Genomic DNA, 15,654 nt, shown 5'->3' with positions numbered 1-15,654 from the left:
GTCGCGTCGCGGCCGGCCATAAATGTACCCGCGATGCCCGCGACGCTCCCGATTTACCATAGGAATCAATGTTAAAAGGCGCGATGGACCCGATTTTACTGTTAAATGGCTCAATGGACCCGATTTGGCCATAGGAATCAATGTTAAATGGGCCACAGAGCCCATTAACCCTTAAATGTCCCCCCCAATTTTTAACGCCACCCCACGATCCACGCCAACCCGAAGCGTGGCGAGCGCAGCGAGCCCGCGAGGGGCGGCGGTACGCGTCCTCCGACCTTTTTATGCCCTACTATCCACTAGGGCGTGGAGTGAGAATATAATAGTGTGGCGAGCGCAGCGAGCCACCGAGCCCGAAGCGTGGCGAGCGCAGCGTGCCCCGCGAGGGGACGCGGATACCTTCACAGTTATACGCGTCCCCTCGCGGCCTTCACAGGTGTCCGTGGCGACGCCGACACCTGTGAAGCCCGCGAGGGGACGCGTCTACCTGTGAAGGTATCCGCGTCCCCTCGCGGGGCGCGCTGCGCTCGCCACGCTTCGGGCTCGGTGGCTCGCTGCGCTCGCCACACTATTATATTCTCACTCCACGCCCTAGTGGATAGTAGGGCATGAAAAGGTCGGAGGACGCGTACCGCCGCCCCTCGCGGGCTCGCTGCGCTCGCCACGCTTCGGGTTGGCGTGGATCGTGGGGTGGCGTTAAAAATTGGGGGGGACATTTAAGGGTCAATTGTGCCTATTTGGGCTCTGTGGCCCATTTAACATTGATTCTTAGGGCCAAATCGGGTCCATTGAGGCATTTAACAGTAAAATCGCGGTCAATCAGCCTTTTTAACATTGTTCCCTATGGGAAAATCGCGGTCATCGCGGTCATCCCGATTTACCCGCGATGCCCGCGATTTTTACCCCCGACGACCGCGATTTCAATCGCTGGCGCCCAACTAAGTAAAGAGTACCAATACATTTTATGCGATGATATTGTGCATACTTATCTTGCATGTTTGGCTGATTCATTGCCTGAGTAAAATGATCTGAGAATTGGAGATCCCATTAAGGAATCAGAAACTCTTTTGGATATTTTATTAAGGGAAGTAACGAAATTTCCTATACTACATACATACGACAAGCGCTGGTCGAAGAATTTGTTTCACTTTGTTTTGCCACTAGTATTCTTTGGGGTACTGAAGAAAACCCCTCTTTTTGAACATATCTTGCCTAGCTGCTTGTTTTTGCACACTGTGGTGAACACTATACACTGTAAAAAAACACATCTAAACAGGATGCAATTGGCATGCCATAGATTGGGATGCTGGCAGTTGGAATACCGATGTCTGAATACCAACACGTCAGCAAAACTCCAACACCAATCATAATGCCGACACCGGCTTATCAACGGTCAGCATTCCAAACATGTGTGTGCCAGGGCTGATTAGCTTAGACCAGGGGTAGCCAACTCCAGTCCTCTAAAGCTACCAACAGTGAACTTCTAAGTTCTATATAAGGGGCAGACTAGATGGGTCAAATGGTTCTTATCTGCCGTCAAATTCAATGTTTCTATATGCAGATAACCAATGGCAGTAGTCTCAGATTTCAAGAACATCTAGGGGAAAGCTACATAACATATCAAAGGGCTGATGGAGGGATAAATGGGACTTAACTGCGCATGCCGGAGTGCTGCGCACGAGGCCTTAAACTGTACGGCTGCAGTCTAAGGGACGATGAGGGGCAGGAAAGGGAGATTGCATTACATCACATGCAGCCGCTGTGACTCTAAAGATGATGGCCCGCTGTCTGGCTTCACAAGCAGGGCACTACCAGTATTATGTGAGCACGTCACTGTGTAGACATTTTTGTTGCTATTTCGGCTCAATTTCTGGCTCCAAGCACCGAAACTAAACAGAGATCAGGTTGGGAAGAGGGTGAGGAGCGATGTTAAATCATTCAATATTAGAAGTGACAGGTTCTACCCATAACCGTTTCCAGTGTCCTCCAAAGTCCAAAGGAGAAAGACTATTTACCTAGCAGATTTTCGGTGTAAAAAGCCACCCTAAATTACATAAGGACTACAAATCAATTTAGAGGATATCTAGGTTTATTTCTGGGTTGATAGATCTACAGTGTCTAGATATAGTCAATCGGTCTACCCCAAAATGTCGACATGCAATAGGTTGACATGAAAAATGTAAAAACATGGCGAGGCTGACAGGCATATTTTAGGACTTTTATTTTTAAATCGACTTGTTCTTACTTCACCATCCATGTCGGCATAAAGGGAGAATATAATAGAGCGCCATGCCTGGGTACGTGTGACACTAATTGGGAATCCATGTCGACATTTGACAGCAATAAAATATTGATAACTCATGTCGACCTTTTTCAAGTCAACATTCGACCCTATCGACCTTTCCCATGTCAACCTTTTTGAGGCAGACCTATTGACTGCCCATCTAGACACGGTCTATCTAATAATCCACACACATTGGGGTTGCTTGAATTGGTAAAAAAAAGTGGTTTCTGCTGTAAACCATACTTAAAGCCTTTCTTGATATAAAAAAAAAAAATGAAATGATATTATTATTTACTGTATAGAGAAGTGTATTTAGCTGAATGTTCTTTCTATGCTTGAGATTAAGGTTTTATTTTGTTGTAGTTATTGGATTATCTATTTGGGTTTCTTTTAATTATTTTTTTAATTGCCTGGTTGGATTGGGATAGGACTGCAGGCAGATGGACTTATTTTATAACTGTGCCATCCAGCTCTGTCTACTGGCATTAAATGGAAACCAATAATGCACTAATGCTCCCCAGCACAGATGTAGTAATAAGACCCCCTAACATCACTGACAATGTTGCCCCTGAGATTGCAATACAAACATGATTGTTCTGCAGCAATTTACAGTGAATATTTGGCAATCCCTATCAGTCACTGATTAACAGAAGCTCACAATTTATGTTCCCTACCCTATTTGTCAGGACCCAACAATCAACATACTAGTCCATTTTTGGATTGTGGGAGGGGGATACGGTCATTTGGTCGACATGCACTGAAGGTCAACGTGGCTTAGATCAACACACGAAATAAGTCGACATGGCTAAGGTCGCCAAGGTTGGAAAGCCGACACAAGCATTAGGGCGACAGTAAAAAGGTTGACATGAGGTTTTTTTGCATTTTTTTTTTAGCCGACATGTGCTGACAGGCGGTATTTCATGCACTACCATACACTAGGGCATGGAGGGAGAAGCAAGTAGAGTGTAGCAAGCCATGCGGTACACTTAAACGGTGTCCATGATGAATAGGTCAACATGTGGGTCAAGAAAACGTGACAAACTCATGTCGACAACCCACAGACAATTTATTTTCCACAGAAACAAAAATATATATATATATATATATATATATATATATATATATATATATATATATATATATATATATATATATATATTTTTTTTTTTTTTTATTTATTTTTTTTTTATTAAAAAAAATTGTACTTAACTATTTTTATTGGAAAAAAGGTAAATAAATGACAATATTCTCTAATATTCTCTTTTGTACCTGACAATAGTTGAGAACATCCGTGAGTGTTGGTTGTTGCTCCCCAGAGTATGAGGCATCTGAAATTTCACTAGCCTGTTGCACAAATAGAGAAAAGGGGTAAGAAAAAAAATAATGAATGAACTATAAAAAGAACAGACCGAATAGTCTATATTGCAGTAAAGTTACAGTGATGACTTATTTGGATGGGGTGTCACAAATTAGCATTCATGTAAATTGAAATTTCAATTTAAAGTTCACTTACATTTATATTTCAGGTTTTTTGGGGGGTGATCTGATGTGGACAATATTTTCCCAAAGACACACATTTACATGGGGCCATCCAAAACTTGACAGGATAACATGAATGTATCTACGAGGGTCCAAAACAAATTGGGGGCTGCTATTTCGGAGATTTACCAAGCTACAAACTCTTCAGATGGAGTTACCTATTGTAGCCTTTGAACTACGTTCCACATACTCCTTGGTGGCGTTTACCTCCACGGACCACTGTAGGTAGAGACTCACCACGACGGGTTGTGAGCATCCCATAAACCTTGCCAATTTGGAAGTGCTCAGATCCAGTTATCTAGCTATAACAATCTGACCCATATCATAGCCTTCTTACCTCTATTACTGTTTATTACCCATTTTTGTTTGATCTGTGTGTCCAAGTGTAAAGTGCAATGAATTTTCTGCTCTATATAAGAAGCTGTTAATAAATAATAGTCGGTACTTGTGTATTATCACGGCATCCAATTACCATACCTACATGCGTTTTTTTGCCTGCGATGCGATTGCATGCTATTTTCCTATGTAATTTATTCACTGCTCTTTTTTTGCCCTGGGCGGTGCGATCACATTGCACCCCAAAATCGCATGTGATTTTATAGGTTGCGATGCCATTTACTTTACTCTACACTTATATGAGATGCAATGAGATTGAGGCACCCCCCCCCCACTATCCACGCCACCCCGAAGTATGGTGAGGGGCGGTGGAACGCGTACTCCCGACCTTTTCATGCCCCCACTATCCACGTCGGCGTGGAGATGATTTTATTTAGTGTGGCGAGCGCAGCGATCCACCGAGCCCGAAGCGTGGCGAGCGCAGCAAGCACCACGAGGGGACGCGGATTACACTTCGGGCTCGGTGGCGCGCTGTGCTCGCCACACTATATAAAATCAACTCCACACCAACGTGGATAGTGGGGGGTAAGAAAAGGTCGGAAAGACGCATTCCGCTGCGCTCGCCATGCTTTGGGGTGGCTCAATCTCATTGCATCTCATATAAGTGTATAGTAAAGTAAATGGCATCGCACCCCATAAAATTGCATTGCATGCGATTTTGCGGTGCGATACAAACGCACCGCCCGGGATGCGATGCGATTTTCTTACGCGGAATCGCCCGCTAAGCTATTTGCTTAGTGGGCGCCGTGATAATACACAAGTACCTAATAGTCTATCAGGTCTTTAGACCTGCTCATATCTTTAGCATTCAACATATTGAATAGGAGGACCTAATGTCAGTTCACAGTCATATGCCTGAATTTGACACTGTTGTTAAGATACATAGGGTGAGATTTAATAGGATGAGAGATTCAGAAAGTGAGAGATTTCGTGAGAAATCTCCAGTTTTTTTAAAGCGGCAATCATTTTCACAGCAAAATCAAACTGGTTTTTGCAGTGTAATTGATTGCCACTTTAAAAAAAACCTGGAGATTTCTTACCAAATCTCTCACTTTTTGAAACTCTCATATTATTAAATCTCACCCTTAATGCCAATTGCTTTATATGAGATACAATACCGTGTGGAATCAAGGCGCTTTGCAAACATTCAAGGTGAAACCCCAAAAACAAAAGAAAAAAGCCACAATAGTGTAATATGGTTTTAACAGTACATAACAGTTCAATTAAAACTGGAGTCGACTCGTACCGAATTAAATGGTCTACATATGAGGTAGACAATAAGGCGTAGGGAGGGATATATGCTTGTCACAATGGAACCAAGAACTCCTCTCACTTTCTTTAGATGCTGATGAATCTCAAACGGATAAGAGAAGCTTCATGGTGCAGTAGAACATACTTTTATTCACACATAATTAAAACATCACACAATGTAAGGGATCTCAGGACTCTCACCATTCGATTATGTCCACAAGTGATTGTAGACACAAAAGCATAAGATGTAAAACCACCACAGGCGTCCCTGGATACTGGCTGTAAGGTGAAGTCCAGGGACGCCTGTGGTGGTTTTACATCTTATGCTTTTGTGTCTACAATCACTTGTGGACATAATCGAATGGTGAGAGTCCTGAGATCCCTTACATTGTGTGATGTTTTAATTATGTGTGAATAAAAGTATGTTCTACTGCACCATGAAACTTCTCTTATCCGTTTGAGATTCATCAGCATCTAAAGAAAGTGAGAGGAGTTCTTGGTTCCATTGTGACAAGCATATGTCCCTCCCTACGCCTTATTGTCTACCTCATATGTAGACCATTTAATTCGGTACGAGTCGACTCCAGTTTTAATTGAACTGTTAAAACCATATTACACTATTGTGGTTTTTTTCTTTTGTTTTTTTTGGGGTTTCACCTTGAATGTTTGCAAAGCGCCTTGATTACCTACCAAATTCCACACGGTATTGTATGTAACTAACCTCTGGAGTGGTTCTCCAATTTTTTTGGTTGTGGTTTTGGGGCTGCTATTTAAGTGCATGATATATTAGTCCAAATCTTTTGTCTTTGCTTTATATGAGTAGTGAAAATTATTTGGGTTATAGATGTATGATATTTCATGTTCTCTAATATACTTTCGAGACCATTGTCTTGATAGAAGCCATGAGTCACTCATCGCTCAACATAAATGAATACTAATTAATGTGGGTACACAATGTTACTGATGCTTCCTGATCTTAAATTATGATAATTTCAGCATTGATCAAAAACAAAAACTTACACACTCATACTCTATTTCATACTCTGCATTGTTAGCCTCTTCATAACCATCATCTTGAATTCTCACCTGCATATATAATAAAAGGAAATAGATGCACAAGATGACACAATGCATACAGAGAAATTTGAAAACATATCTGTAAAAAGAATTGCGATGTGAGAAAGTAGCTAGAATAGAAGGAACCAAAAAAAATGACAGAAATGGAGAATAGATGAAGAGCAGAGTGTGAGGTAGAATAAGAAAAATGATCAAATAATAAAGTCTACAATTGCCTAGGGTAACGCTCGGTGAGCTGCCTGTATAGTGTGTTACACTCATGATCAATTAATTCTAGAGATATATATATATATATATATATATATATATATATATATATATATATATGTCTCGTAGGAAGGAACAGACAGCGGCACTCCAAGGGTTTTCAACAGCGTGTATTAAAGCAAACCAACGTTTCGGGGTATCATACACCCCCTTTGTCAAGGTTTAAGTGCAATAAACCTTGACAAAGGGGGTGTATGATACCCCGAAACGTTGGTTTGCTTTAATACACGCTGTTGAAAACCCTTGGAGTGCCGCTGTCTGTTCCTTCCTACGAGACTACCTGTTTGTTCCAGAAGGCACCCAGGTACTGAATCCCAGCTGAGGGAGTGCCAGGCCGTCTACCTCTCTCTCTATATATAGAGAAGGGTGAAGGGACCAGAATGGGGATCCACGGGCACTCTGTCACCTACCCGGTTTGGATAAGTACCCCAGTTTTTTTCATGCAATATATAGCCATGTGTTTACAACCTCTCATGCAGAGTATTTTTTTATAAAGATGCATTGAAAGCGTTTTATGCATTGTGGTGTGCAGATTTCTTTTCCTCTCAAGGGAAATACAAACCTGATATATATATATATATATATATATATATATATATATATATAAAATCAATTGTAATGTTAGCCATGACTTCCAATCATAAATAGCTCTGATCCGTCTGATGGAACGAAGACTATAGAAATCTTGTGATGTGCTCTCCACAAATGCACCACACAGGCAGAGTTATTCTAGCCAATACAGCAGAGAATTAATGGAATACAATGAAGTGTAGGGGCCATGTACATAATAAAGTATAGCAATATGTGGTAGGAAGGGAAGAACTGGTAACCCACATGTGCACTCATCATCTGACAGTGCTAACTGGCTGTAAAGATGTGACTCATACTGCTGCCCTCAGTACACCATGCATCACGAGATGCCAGACGGTAGTGAGCCGGGAGTTCACAGCGAACTCTAACATCGGGCGTCTTTTTATACAGAAAATGTGTCTTATTTTCATCACTATGTAAATGCCAAATGTTACAATACAGTGCTTTCTTGGAAAACATTGTAAAGTAGCATTTCATATGCAGATATAGGTACAGTCGCAAACAAAAATATATATATCTATCTATCTCTTAGTAGTGGCGGCACTCACTGTAATAATTCAGTCATAGTCGGCATAGTCATTACAGCGAGTGCCGCCACTACTGTTTGTGCTGAGAAGTGAGAGGGCCCGGTGCACAACTGTTTGTGCTGAGAAGTGAGAGGGCCCGGTGCACAACTGAGCAAGAAGTCAAGAACATTAGTCTCTACTTTGAGAAATAGATGCCTCACAGGTCCTCAACTGGCAGCTTCATTAAATGGTACCCACAAAATGCCAGTGTCAACATCCACAGTGAAGAGGAGACTCTGGTATGCTGGCCTCTAGGAAGAGTGGCAAAGAAAAAGCCATATCCGAGACTTGCCAATAAAAGGAAAAGATTAATATAGGCAAAATAACACAGATATTGGACAGAGGAAGATTGGAAAAAAAGTGTTATAGACAGACAAATTGAAGTTTCAGGTGTTTGGATCACACAGAATAATATTTGTGAGGCGCAGAACAAGTGAAAAGATGCTGGAAGAATGCCTGATGCCATCTGTCAAGCATGTTGGAGGTAATGTGATGGTCTGGGGCAGCTTTGGTGGTGGTAAAGTAGGAGATTTGTACAAGGGATTTCGAATAAGGAAGGCTATCACTCCATTTTGCAACGCCATGCCATACCCTGTGGACAGCGCTTAGACAAAATTTCCTCCTCCAACAGGAAAATGATCCAAAGCACACCTCCAAATTATGCAAGAACTATTATGTATGATTCATGTCGGTTTGCAACAGCAATCTCCCTCTTTAATGGACAAAACCATGTGCACTGCAGGTGGGGCTGATGTAACATGTGCACATTTGAGTGAGATGTGTTCAAACTGAAATCTAAACTGCAGTGTAAAAATAAAGCAGCCAGTATTTACTCTGCAAAGAAACAAAATAACTCACCCAAATGTAACTCTCTCTGAACAGGTTACATCTGCCCCACCTGCAGTGCACATGGTTTTGTCCATTAAAGAGGAGTTTGCATTTGCAAAACAACCTAAATCACCCCCTTAATGCAGCTTTAAAAATTCACCTCCAATCTTCTGCATTGTAAATAAAGCCATGCACAGATGGTTGCTAACTTTAACAGTAAAAAAAAAAGGTAAAATTTAGATGTAAAAAACTGCAATTAACAGTAGAAGTGCCATTTATATATGTGTTTAAATATCCTTTTAAACTTGCACTTGTGTATTATCTTTCAAGACTATGTATATTTAAAAACTTTTTGCTTATAAAACCTTAGTCTGGTTGACTGGCAAAGCTGTGGATTTTGCAGCTTTGCGAGGTAACCAAATGCCACCCCCACGGATACCATTGAATGATTTCTACAGTGCTCGCAAATCGAAGTCACTCTCTGGTGACTTTGGTTTGCGACGCCCTTGTGCGGGAATAGGGCGGGCAGCGGACATCCGGTGAAGTCACCTGCCCGCCCCCTGCGTTACAGCTGCATTATCATGGGAACAGCCAGCAATTTCATGGGGATGCCCATGAAACGCTGGACGTTCCCATGGGTGCAACCCATCCCCACTGCTCCATGCTAACGAGCCGGAAAATAATCAATTTGCTGCCCCTGCTCGCAAATGGAGCCGGCATATGGGTATAAATGCTTCTGCACAGCACCAAGCCAGCGCTCCCCTGTGGGAACGCGCAGGGGAGCGAGAGGATTAAAATGAGGGCCATAGTTTGTTGAAATGAAAAGGATTCAACGAATACTTGATAGGATATAATCAATATACATACCGTGCTGTCTGATACCATGGAGGCAACTCGCCTGCGTTTGTGTGGAAATCCATACTCCCCCTCCTCTGTATTAATGACATCACTTTGCATGGCTGAATGGTAGAAAAGGGGTGTCAGTCCAGAGTCAGTGATGTCAGGCTTTCATCCTCTGAAAACATAATAAATGAAAAACGTTTTCCAGTAACCATCACGTGGAACCTGCACGATCTAAAAGTCTGTAAAGATTATTTAATGAAAACCGTCTTCTGGCATATTGCTAACAGCCAAGTATTCTAGCAATAAATCTCCTGTAATCAGCTCACGTGTCTAATGTCTGAATGTGTCTAATGTCTGAATCAGGCCCTGACTCCCTAATCCTAAAAAAGATTAGATTGACATTAATATGCTTAGACAATGACAAAGAAATGGCGTGGTTTTGGGTCTAATGATTTTGTCAATTCTGAGAAGCAGCCTTCATCACATATTTAATTGCCAAATTATTGAAGTTTTGTGCTTTACAGATGTTTCGCCTTACACACCTTTCCACACTATGCTTCAAAGAGGGAGATGCCTGTCATAAGTGATCTGACAAGTCTTGTGTAACTTCATTAGCCTGGAGCTGCACAGACCAATAAGATGCAAAAGCGGGCTCAGCTCATTAAAATAATATGTGGCGTGCCTATTTTCTGTGTGCGACTGTGGATGTATCTGCATAGAAAATGGAAGTTTTTTAAAGAAAACACTATAGCATAGCATTTCGTATGCAGATAAAGCTGCGGTCACATGCATGCCACATATTTCAATCAGAATCATTGTGCGTTCTATGCCACTTTAAGAATAAGTCATTTTACAGAAAAGGTTGCATGAAAAGATGCCCGGCGCTACTGAGACACACGACGGCGTGACTAGAATGAGGGCTGTTTAATATGCAAGCAGGCTAGATGTATGCGGACATGTATTACCCCTTTCACATTACAAGGCTGGGTAGGACCGAGGATCTCGATCCCGGGTCTGACGCTTTTACATTAATTTTACATATATAATTTCAAATCAACTTATTTGCAAATGATGCCCATCTCATTTATGTATTGGCATGGCTTTACAGTATGAAACATAGAATTTGACGGCAGATAAGAACCACTTGGCCCATCTAGTCTGCCCCTGAAACATTACCCAATTTAACTCAAAGCAAACTTCTTTTAGAATGTCTAAACTAAATGGCAAGCTGCCTTGCATAAAGACACAAATGCAGGATTATAAATGAAAGTGCAGAATTCATGAAATATTATTCATTAAATTTGAAATTACCTTGTAGATATGTGTAAGCTACTAATATCAATTATCAGCTATGACAGGCTGGAGAGACTTGTACTGCAGTGTAGTTAGGTATTACTAACAGGAAAGCTAGTGTATCTAAGGAACAAAGGCCACATACTTGAGACTTTCTTAAGTGGTATCTTTGCCATTCTTTAACACACTCACAGTTAACGTCCATATACACTGGGCGACTATGCCCAGTGTGTATGGACAGCGATGATACACACTGAGAGGCTCTCCCCTGGGCCGGCGGCGACAAAGGGGGGGGGGACACACATGATATGTACACCGAGGCTGCGTCTACACATTGCGTTTTGGTACTTGTTATAATGGCATGCGATGCGATGTCCGCGATTTTACATAGAAATGCATGGTAAAATGTAAATCGCGTCGGTCGCATCGCATGCGGCCAAAAAAATTGCATGCGATGCGACCGACGCGATTACCGATTTTACATAGGGAACAATGTTAAATGGCCCAATTGACCCGATTTTACATAGGGAACAATGTTAAATGGCCCACAGACCCCAAATAGCCACCCTGAAGTGTGAAATGGCACCCCCAATTGTTAACGCCACCCCACGATCAACGTCAACCCGAAGCGTGGCGAGCGCAGTGAGCCCGCGAGGGGCGGCGGTACGCGTCCTCCGACCTTTTCATACCCCCACTATCCACGTCGGCGTGGAGTTGAGAATAGAAAGTGTGGCGAGCGCAGCGAGCCACCGAGCCCGAAGCGTGTCGAGCGTAGCGAGCCCCGCGAGGGGACGCAGAATACGAGCACGAAGCGTGGCGAGCGCAGCGAGCCCCACGAGGGGACGCGGAATACATGTTAAGTAATCCGTGTCCGCTCGCCACGCTTCGGGAGCGTGTTCCGCGTCCCCTAGTGGGGCTCGCCACGCTTCGGCTCGTCACACTTTCTATTCTCAACTCCACGCCGACGTGGATAGTGGGGGTATGAAAAGGTTGGAGGACGCGTACCGCTGCGCTCGCCACGCTTTGGGTTGACGTTGATTGTGGGGTGGCGTTAACAATTGGGGGGGCCATTTCAGACTTCAGGGTAGGTATTTGGGGTCTGTGGGCCATTTAACATTGTTCTCTATGTGAAATTGGGTCAATTGGGCCATTTAACATTGTTCCCTATGTAAAATTGCGGTAATCGCGTCGGTCGCATCGCATGCAATTTTTTGGCCGCATGCGATGCGACTGACGCGATTTTTTTCCTTGCGATGCCTAAGATCAAAATCGTGGGCGCCGTTCTAGGAAACAAGTACCTGCGTTTTTGCAGGATGCAGTCGAACAGGATCCTGTTTAGCAGGAAGCAGTTTCTTGTGTCTACACATTGTGTTTTAGCAGGATGCAGCAGGCTTGTGTATATATATCCCCTTCAGTAAGCATCCTGCTAAAATGCAATGTGCCATAGATTTAAATGTGCAGGCTCCTTCCTGCCAAACAGGTCCCTTTAAAAAGGAACCTGTCAAAATACAATGTATTTACGCAGCCTAAAGTTTTTTTTTCCTTCCTTCAGTTACAAATTACCCATTTTCCCTGACACTGAAATGGCCTCTATATGACTCTGCCATATACATTTCCTTAATTTTTTTTACTTGCTAAAATGGATATTTAATATAGAACTAGATATCTTATCATTGTAGAAATTTCAAAAACAACGCCTAAGAAGCAATCATTGTAGCCAGCTGCAAAAACAAAATAAAGTGTTTTTTGCAAAGGGATGCTCATACTGTTCAATTTAGAGTTGTGACTTATTTCTAAATGTGTGGCTGTCCTGTTAAAACTTTTGCATCTACTTTTTCTTGGCCATGAAACACGGTGTGCATTGAACTTTTACAGGATATAAACACAAATGGGAAAACATTCATTCTGCTCTAGAATGGGGCTTGACTTTTGAGTACAATAAAATCCACAGCTGGAAATCCGCACAGGTGACATAGGGCCAGGCTCCACCAATGTGGAACGTGGGGAATATTCTGCAGAACAGTCTGGGAGAATCTGCTCTCCCCTAGTGCCACTGGTACAGAGACACTGCACAGAGGCTGCTGCTGCTCCTTATAGGCAGAAGGAGGTGTGCCAGGTGAGGGGTATGCCTGGACATGGGGCATAATCAGTGAGTACAGCGCCAGGCTATGGGGTTAGTACACAGTGGTCTCTCCATGGATGGCAGTGACGTGTAATCAGTCAGATGTCATCACCACCAGCCGCAGGGACCTCTCACAGCCGGTGACAGAGGCAGGAGCATTGGCATGATGGCACAAGGCGACAGCGGCGATGGTACTGATCCTGCCCAGCTGCAGCCATCGTATCTCCCTGATCGCCCCTGCCCATCTGCTGCCGCCACCATTCACCACATACGTTACACACTATGGCACACACACACGGAGAGGGGACGCTGCACATAGCTCCGCCCAATAACAATGCGGGGAAATCAGAGATTACCCAACCGGAGCGCCGGAACGGAAGCAGCGGCTGGGTCCAGTCTCCGGGAGTTCAGTGGTAGCTGCGCGGCTCTTTCAGGCGACCAGCAGGGAAGCTCGACGACGTTCTTCTGCCGGCTGCTGATTGGACGATCAACTCGACAGCAAACGCAGGGGGATGGGATGCAACGATCCCGTTGGTTGTCAGTGGCTACAACGTCATCACGCTCGGCCGGACGCACAGAAGCTATGACACCGTCCTGTCAGAAGCAGCAGCCTCCGCCACCACCACCCTACCCTCTGTGTTAAGTAGTGTTATGTCACAAGTGGTGCCGAGCGCCCCCTGCTGTGAGTACACCGCCCCAGCCAGCACTGCCTTTGACGTTCCTCCTGTGGTGGGAAAAGCAGTAAACGTATTTGAACCACAACAACAGCACAGGACCAGATTAAGTTTAGCCTCCATGAGGGTGAAAAATGGTCTGTTCCTGGACTTCCCTGGTAATGTAGGATTTCCATCACCTGTGGTGAAACACCTTTTTTATCAATTACAGCTCACCTCCGGTTATGGCAATCCTACATTACCAGGGAAGTCCAGGAACAGAGCATTTTCTCCCTCATGGAGAGGGTCAGGTAGGCAAGTATGCCCCGTGGGCAGCACAGGGCACAGCTCTCAAAGCCCACCAGGGCCGGTGCGAGGTTTCTAAACACCCTGGTCAAATCCTTTGAACCCCCCCTTCCCCACAGACACACACACGCAGTGGCAAATGCAGGATTTTAAAAGGGGGATTTACAAATAATTAGAGACCAATGGAATTTTCCTGGCTCTGTGTGATTGTTTACACACACACCTAGACCGACTAGACCGTACACCTACACCCTTCACCCATAAACAGAAGACACAGCCACCATCATTCCCCCTCAGCACTCCCTCTGACCTTAGTCAGATACCACCCCCACAATAGACAGACAGCAGAGAGACCATCATAACCCCCATAGACAAGAAACACCATATACACAGACATCGCAGGCATCAAATGTATGCCTCCACCCCGCCCACCCCTACAACACCATATGCAGATATAAAATTTGTAGCTCACAACACCCCCCCCCCACACACACACACACACACACACCTTCATAGCAGACATCCCAGGCATCATATTCATTGTCCCCCAGCATCACCCCCAAAGACAGCCATCCCAGGCATCAAAAGTCATGCTTGCCTACCACCCCTTCCCCAACAGTAAGTAAGCATCAAATTGATTCCTCCTCAAAAGGCAAACATTATATTCACCCCCCCCCGCCAACCCATAGACAGATGTGCCCCAGGCATCACAGTCATCCCCCTCCCCCTGCAGCAAGTCATGGTGGTAGGCATCACATTGATTCCCCTCAGCCCCCACCTCCCCCAAATGCAGACATTGCAGGCATCACATTCATCCCCCCCTTCCCCTCCCACCCACCCCATAGGCAGACATTGCAAGCACGAACACCATTGCACACATACCCCAGTTCATGGACACACACACACACACAGGCACCAGTTCCCGCTCCCTGCCACCTTTACCTCACACCATAGAGAAATCTGTGTCAGCGGCTGAAGAGAGCCCGCTACCAATGCACTTCTTTCCTCTTAGGCTCGAACACGAGAACAGCCTGAGAGGAGCTGCTCCCCTTACAGCCAGCAGCTGCCTCTCTGAACGTCAGCCGCGCAGGGGGAGTCTCTACCGCTAAGCACCAAAGTTGAAACAGACTGAAGGGGGGGGGGGGGATCAATCACTGCCCCTGGTAGTAAAAGGTATACGTTTAAGTCCTATTATTCGTAAACTATTCGGGTCATTATTATGTTGCTTGAATAAATTACTTGAGACACTGTGGGTGAGAAGTTTTTTAATATTGCAGCTACAGTATTTTCCATAAAACGTCTCTTTGAGCTGTGTAGAAAGTCCAATATAGCACAATCCACATCTACAAGTTAATAGATAAATTATGTATATTGCATTACAGTTGATGAAGCTGGTAATCTGATAAAAACTCTAAGGCATTTTTGCCCAGCTTGAATGCAGACCGATTATGGGTAAAATCCCTGGGCTGAAAATCACTCAGTGCATACACACAGCGATTTTCCAAAAAAGGAAGAATAAAAATGGAGTGGTGCGCTATCAACAGCTGCTGGCACTGGGTTGGTCAAGCCCAAGGTAATAGAGAAAAACAAAATAGAAAAATGTGCCAGCGCTGGCTGTTCCAATGATATAGACAAGATGGT

General features: G+C 44.1%; 1 protein-coding gene and 1 long non-coding RNA gene across 4 annotated transcripts in view; one reads left to right on the top strand and one right to left on the bottom strand.

The window, feature by feature from the left end:
* BEND2 (BEN domain containing 2) overlaps positions 1-13,641 on the bottom strand; it is a 43,925-nt gene extending 30,284 nt beyond the window's left edge. The window contains exons 1-4 of one of the 2 annotated variants that reach the window (XM_083173953.1): positions 13,411-13,641; positions 9,664-9,811; positions 6,488-6,553; positions 3,551-3,625 (exon numbers count right to left, since the gene is read on the bottom strand). In XM_083173953.1, the coding sequence (XP_083030079.1) occupies positions 3,551-3,625; positions 6,488-6,553; positions 9,664-9,753 (231 nt within the window). In that variant the 5' untranslated portion in view covers positions 9,754-9,811; positions 13,411-13,641. The remainder of the gene's footprint in view (positions 1-3,550; positions 3,626-6,487; positions 6,554-9,663; positions 9,812-13,410) is intronic. The other variant, XM_083173954.1, reaches the window with a different exon arrangement.
* A 2-nt stretch (positions 13,642-13,643) lies between these two features.
* Positions 13,644-15,654, top strand: part of LOC146060584 (uncharacterized) — a 61,216-nt gene continuing 59,205 nt past the window's right edge. For both annotated transcript variants that reach the window (XR_014470448.1, XR_014470447.1), the window contains exons 1-2: positions 13,644-13,736; positions 15,026-15,186. This is a non-coding gene — a long non-coding RNA (uncharacterized LOC146060584). The remainder of the gene's footprint in view (positions 13,737-15,025; positions 15,187-15,654) is intronic.

The sequence above is a fragment of the Crinia signifera genome, chromosome 2 (assembly GCF_055691185.1).
Source record: "Crinia signifera chromosome 2, ASM5569118v1, whole genome shotgun sequence".
Lineage (NCBI taxonomy): Eukaryota > Metazoa > Chordata > Amphibia > Anura > Myobatrachidae > Crinia > Crinia signifera.
This window is presented reverse-complemented; position numbering and strand designations above follow the sequence as displayed.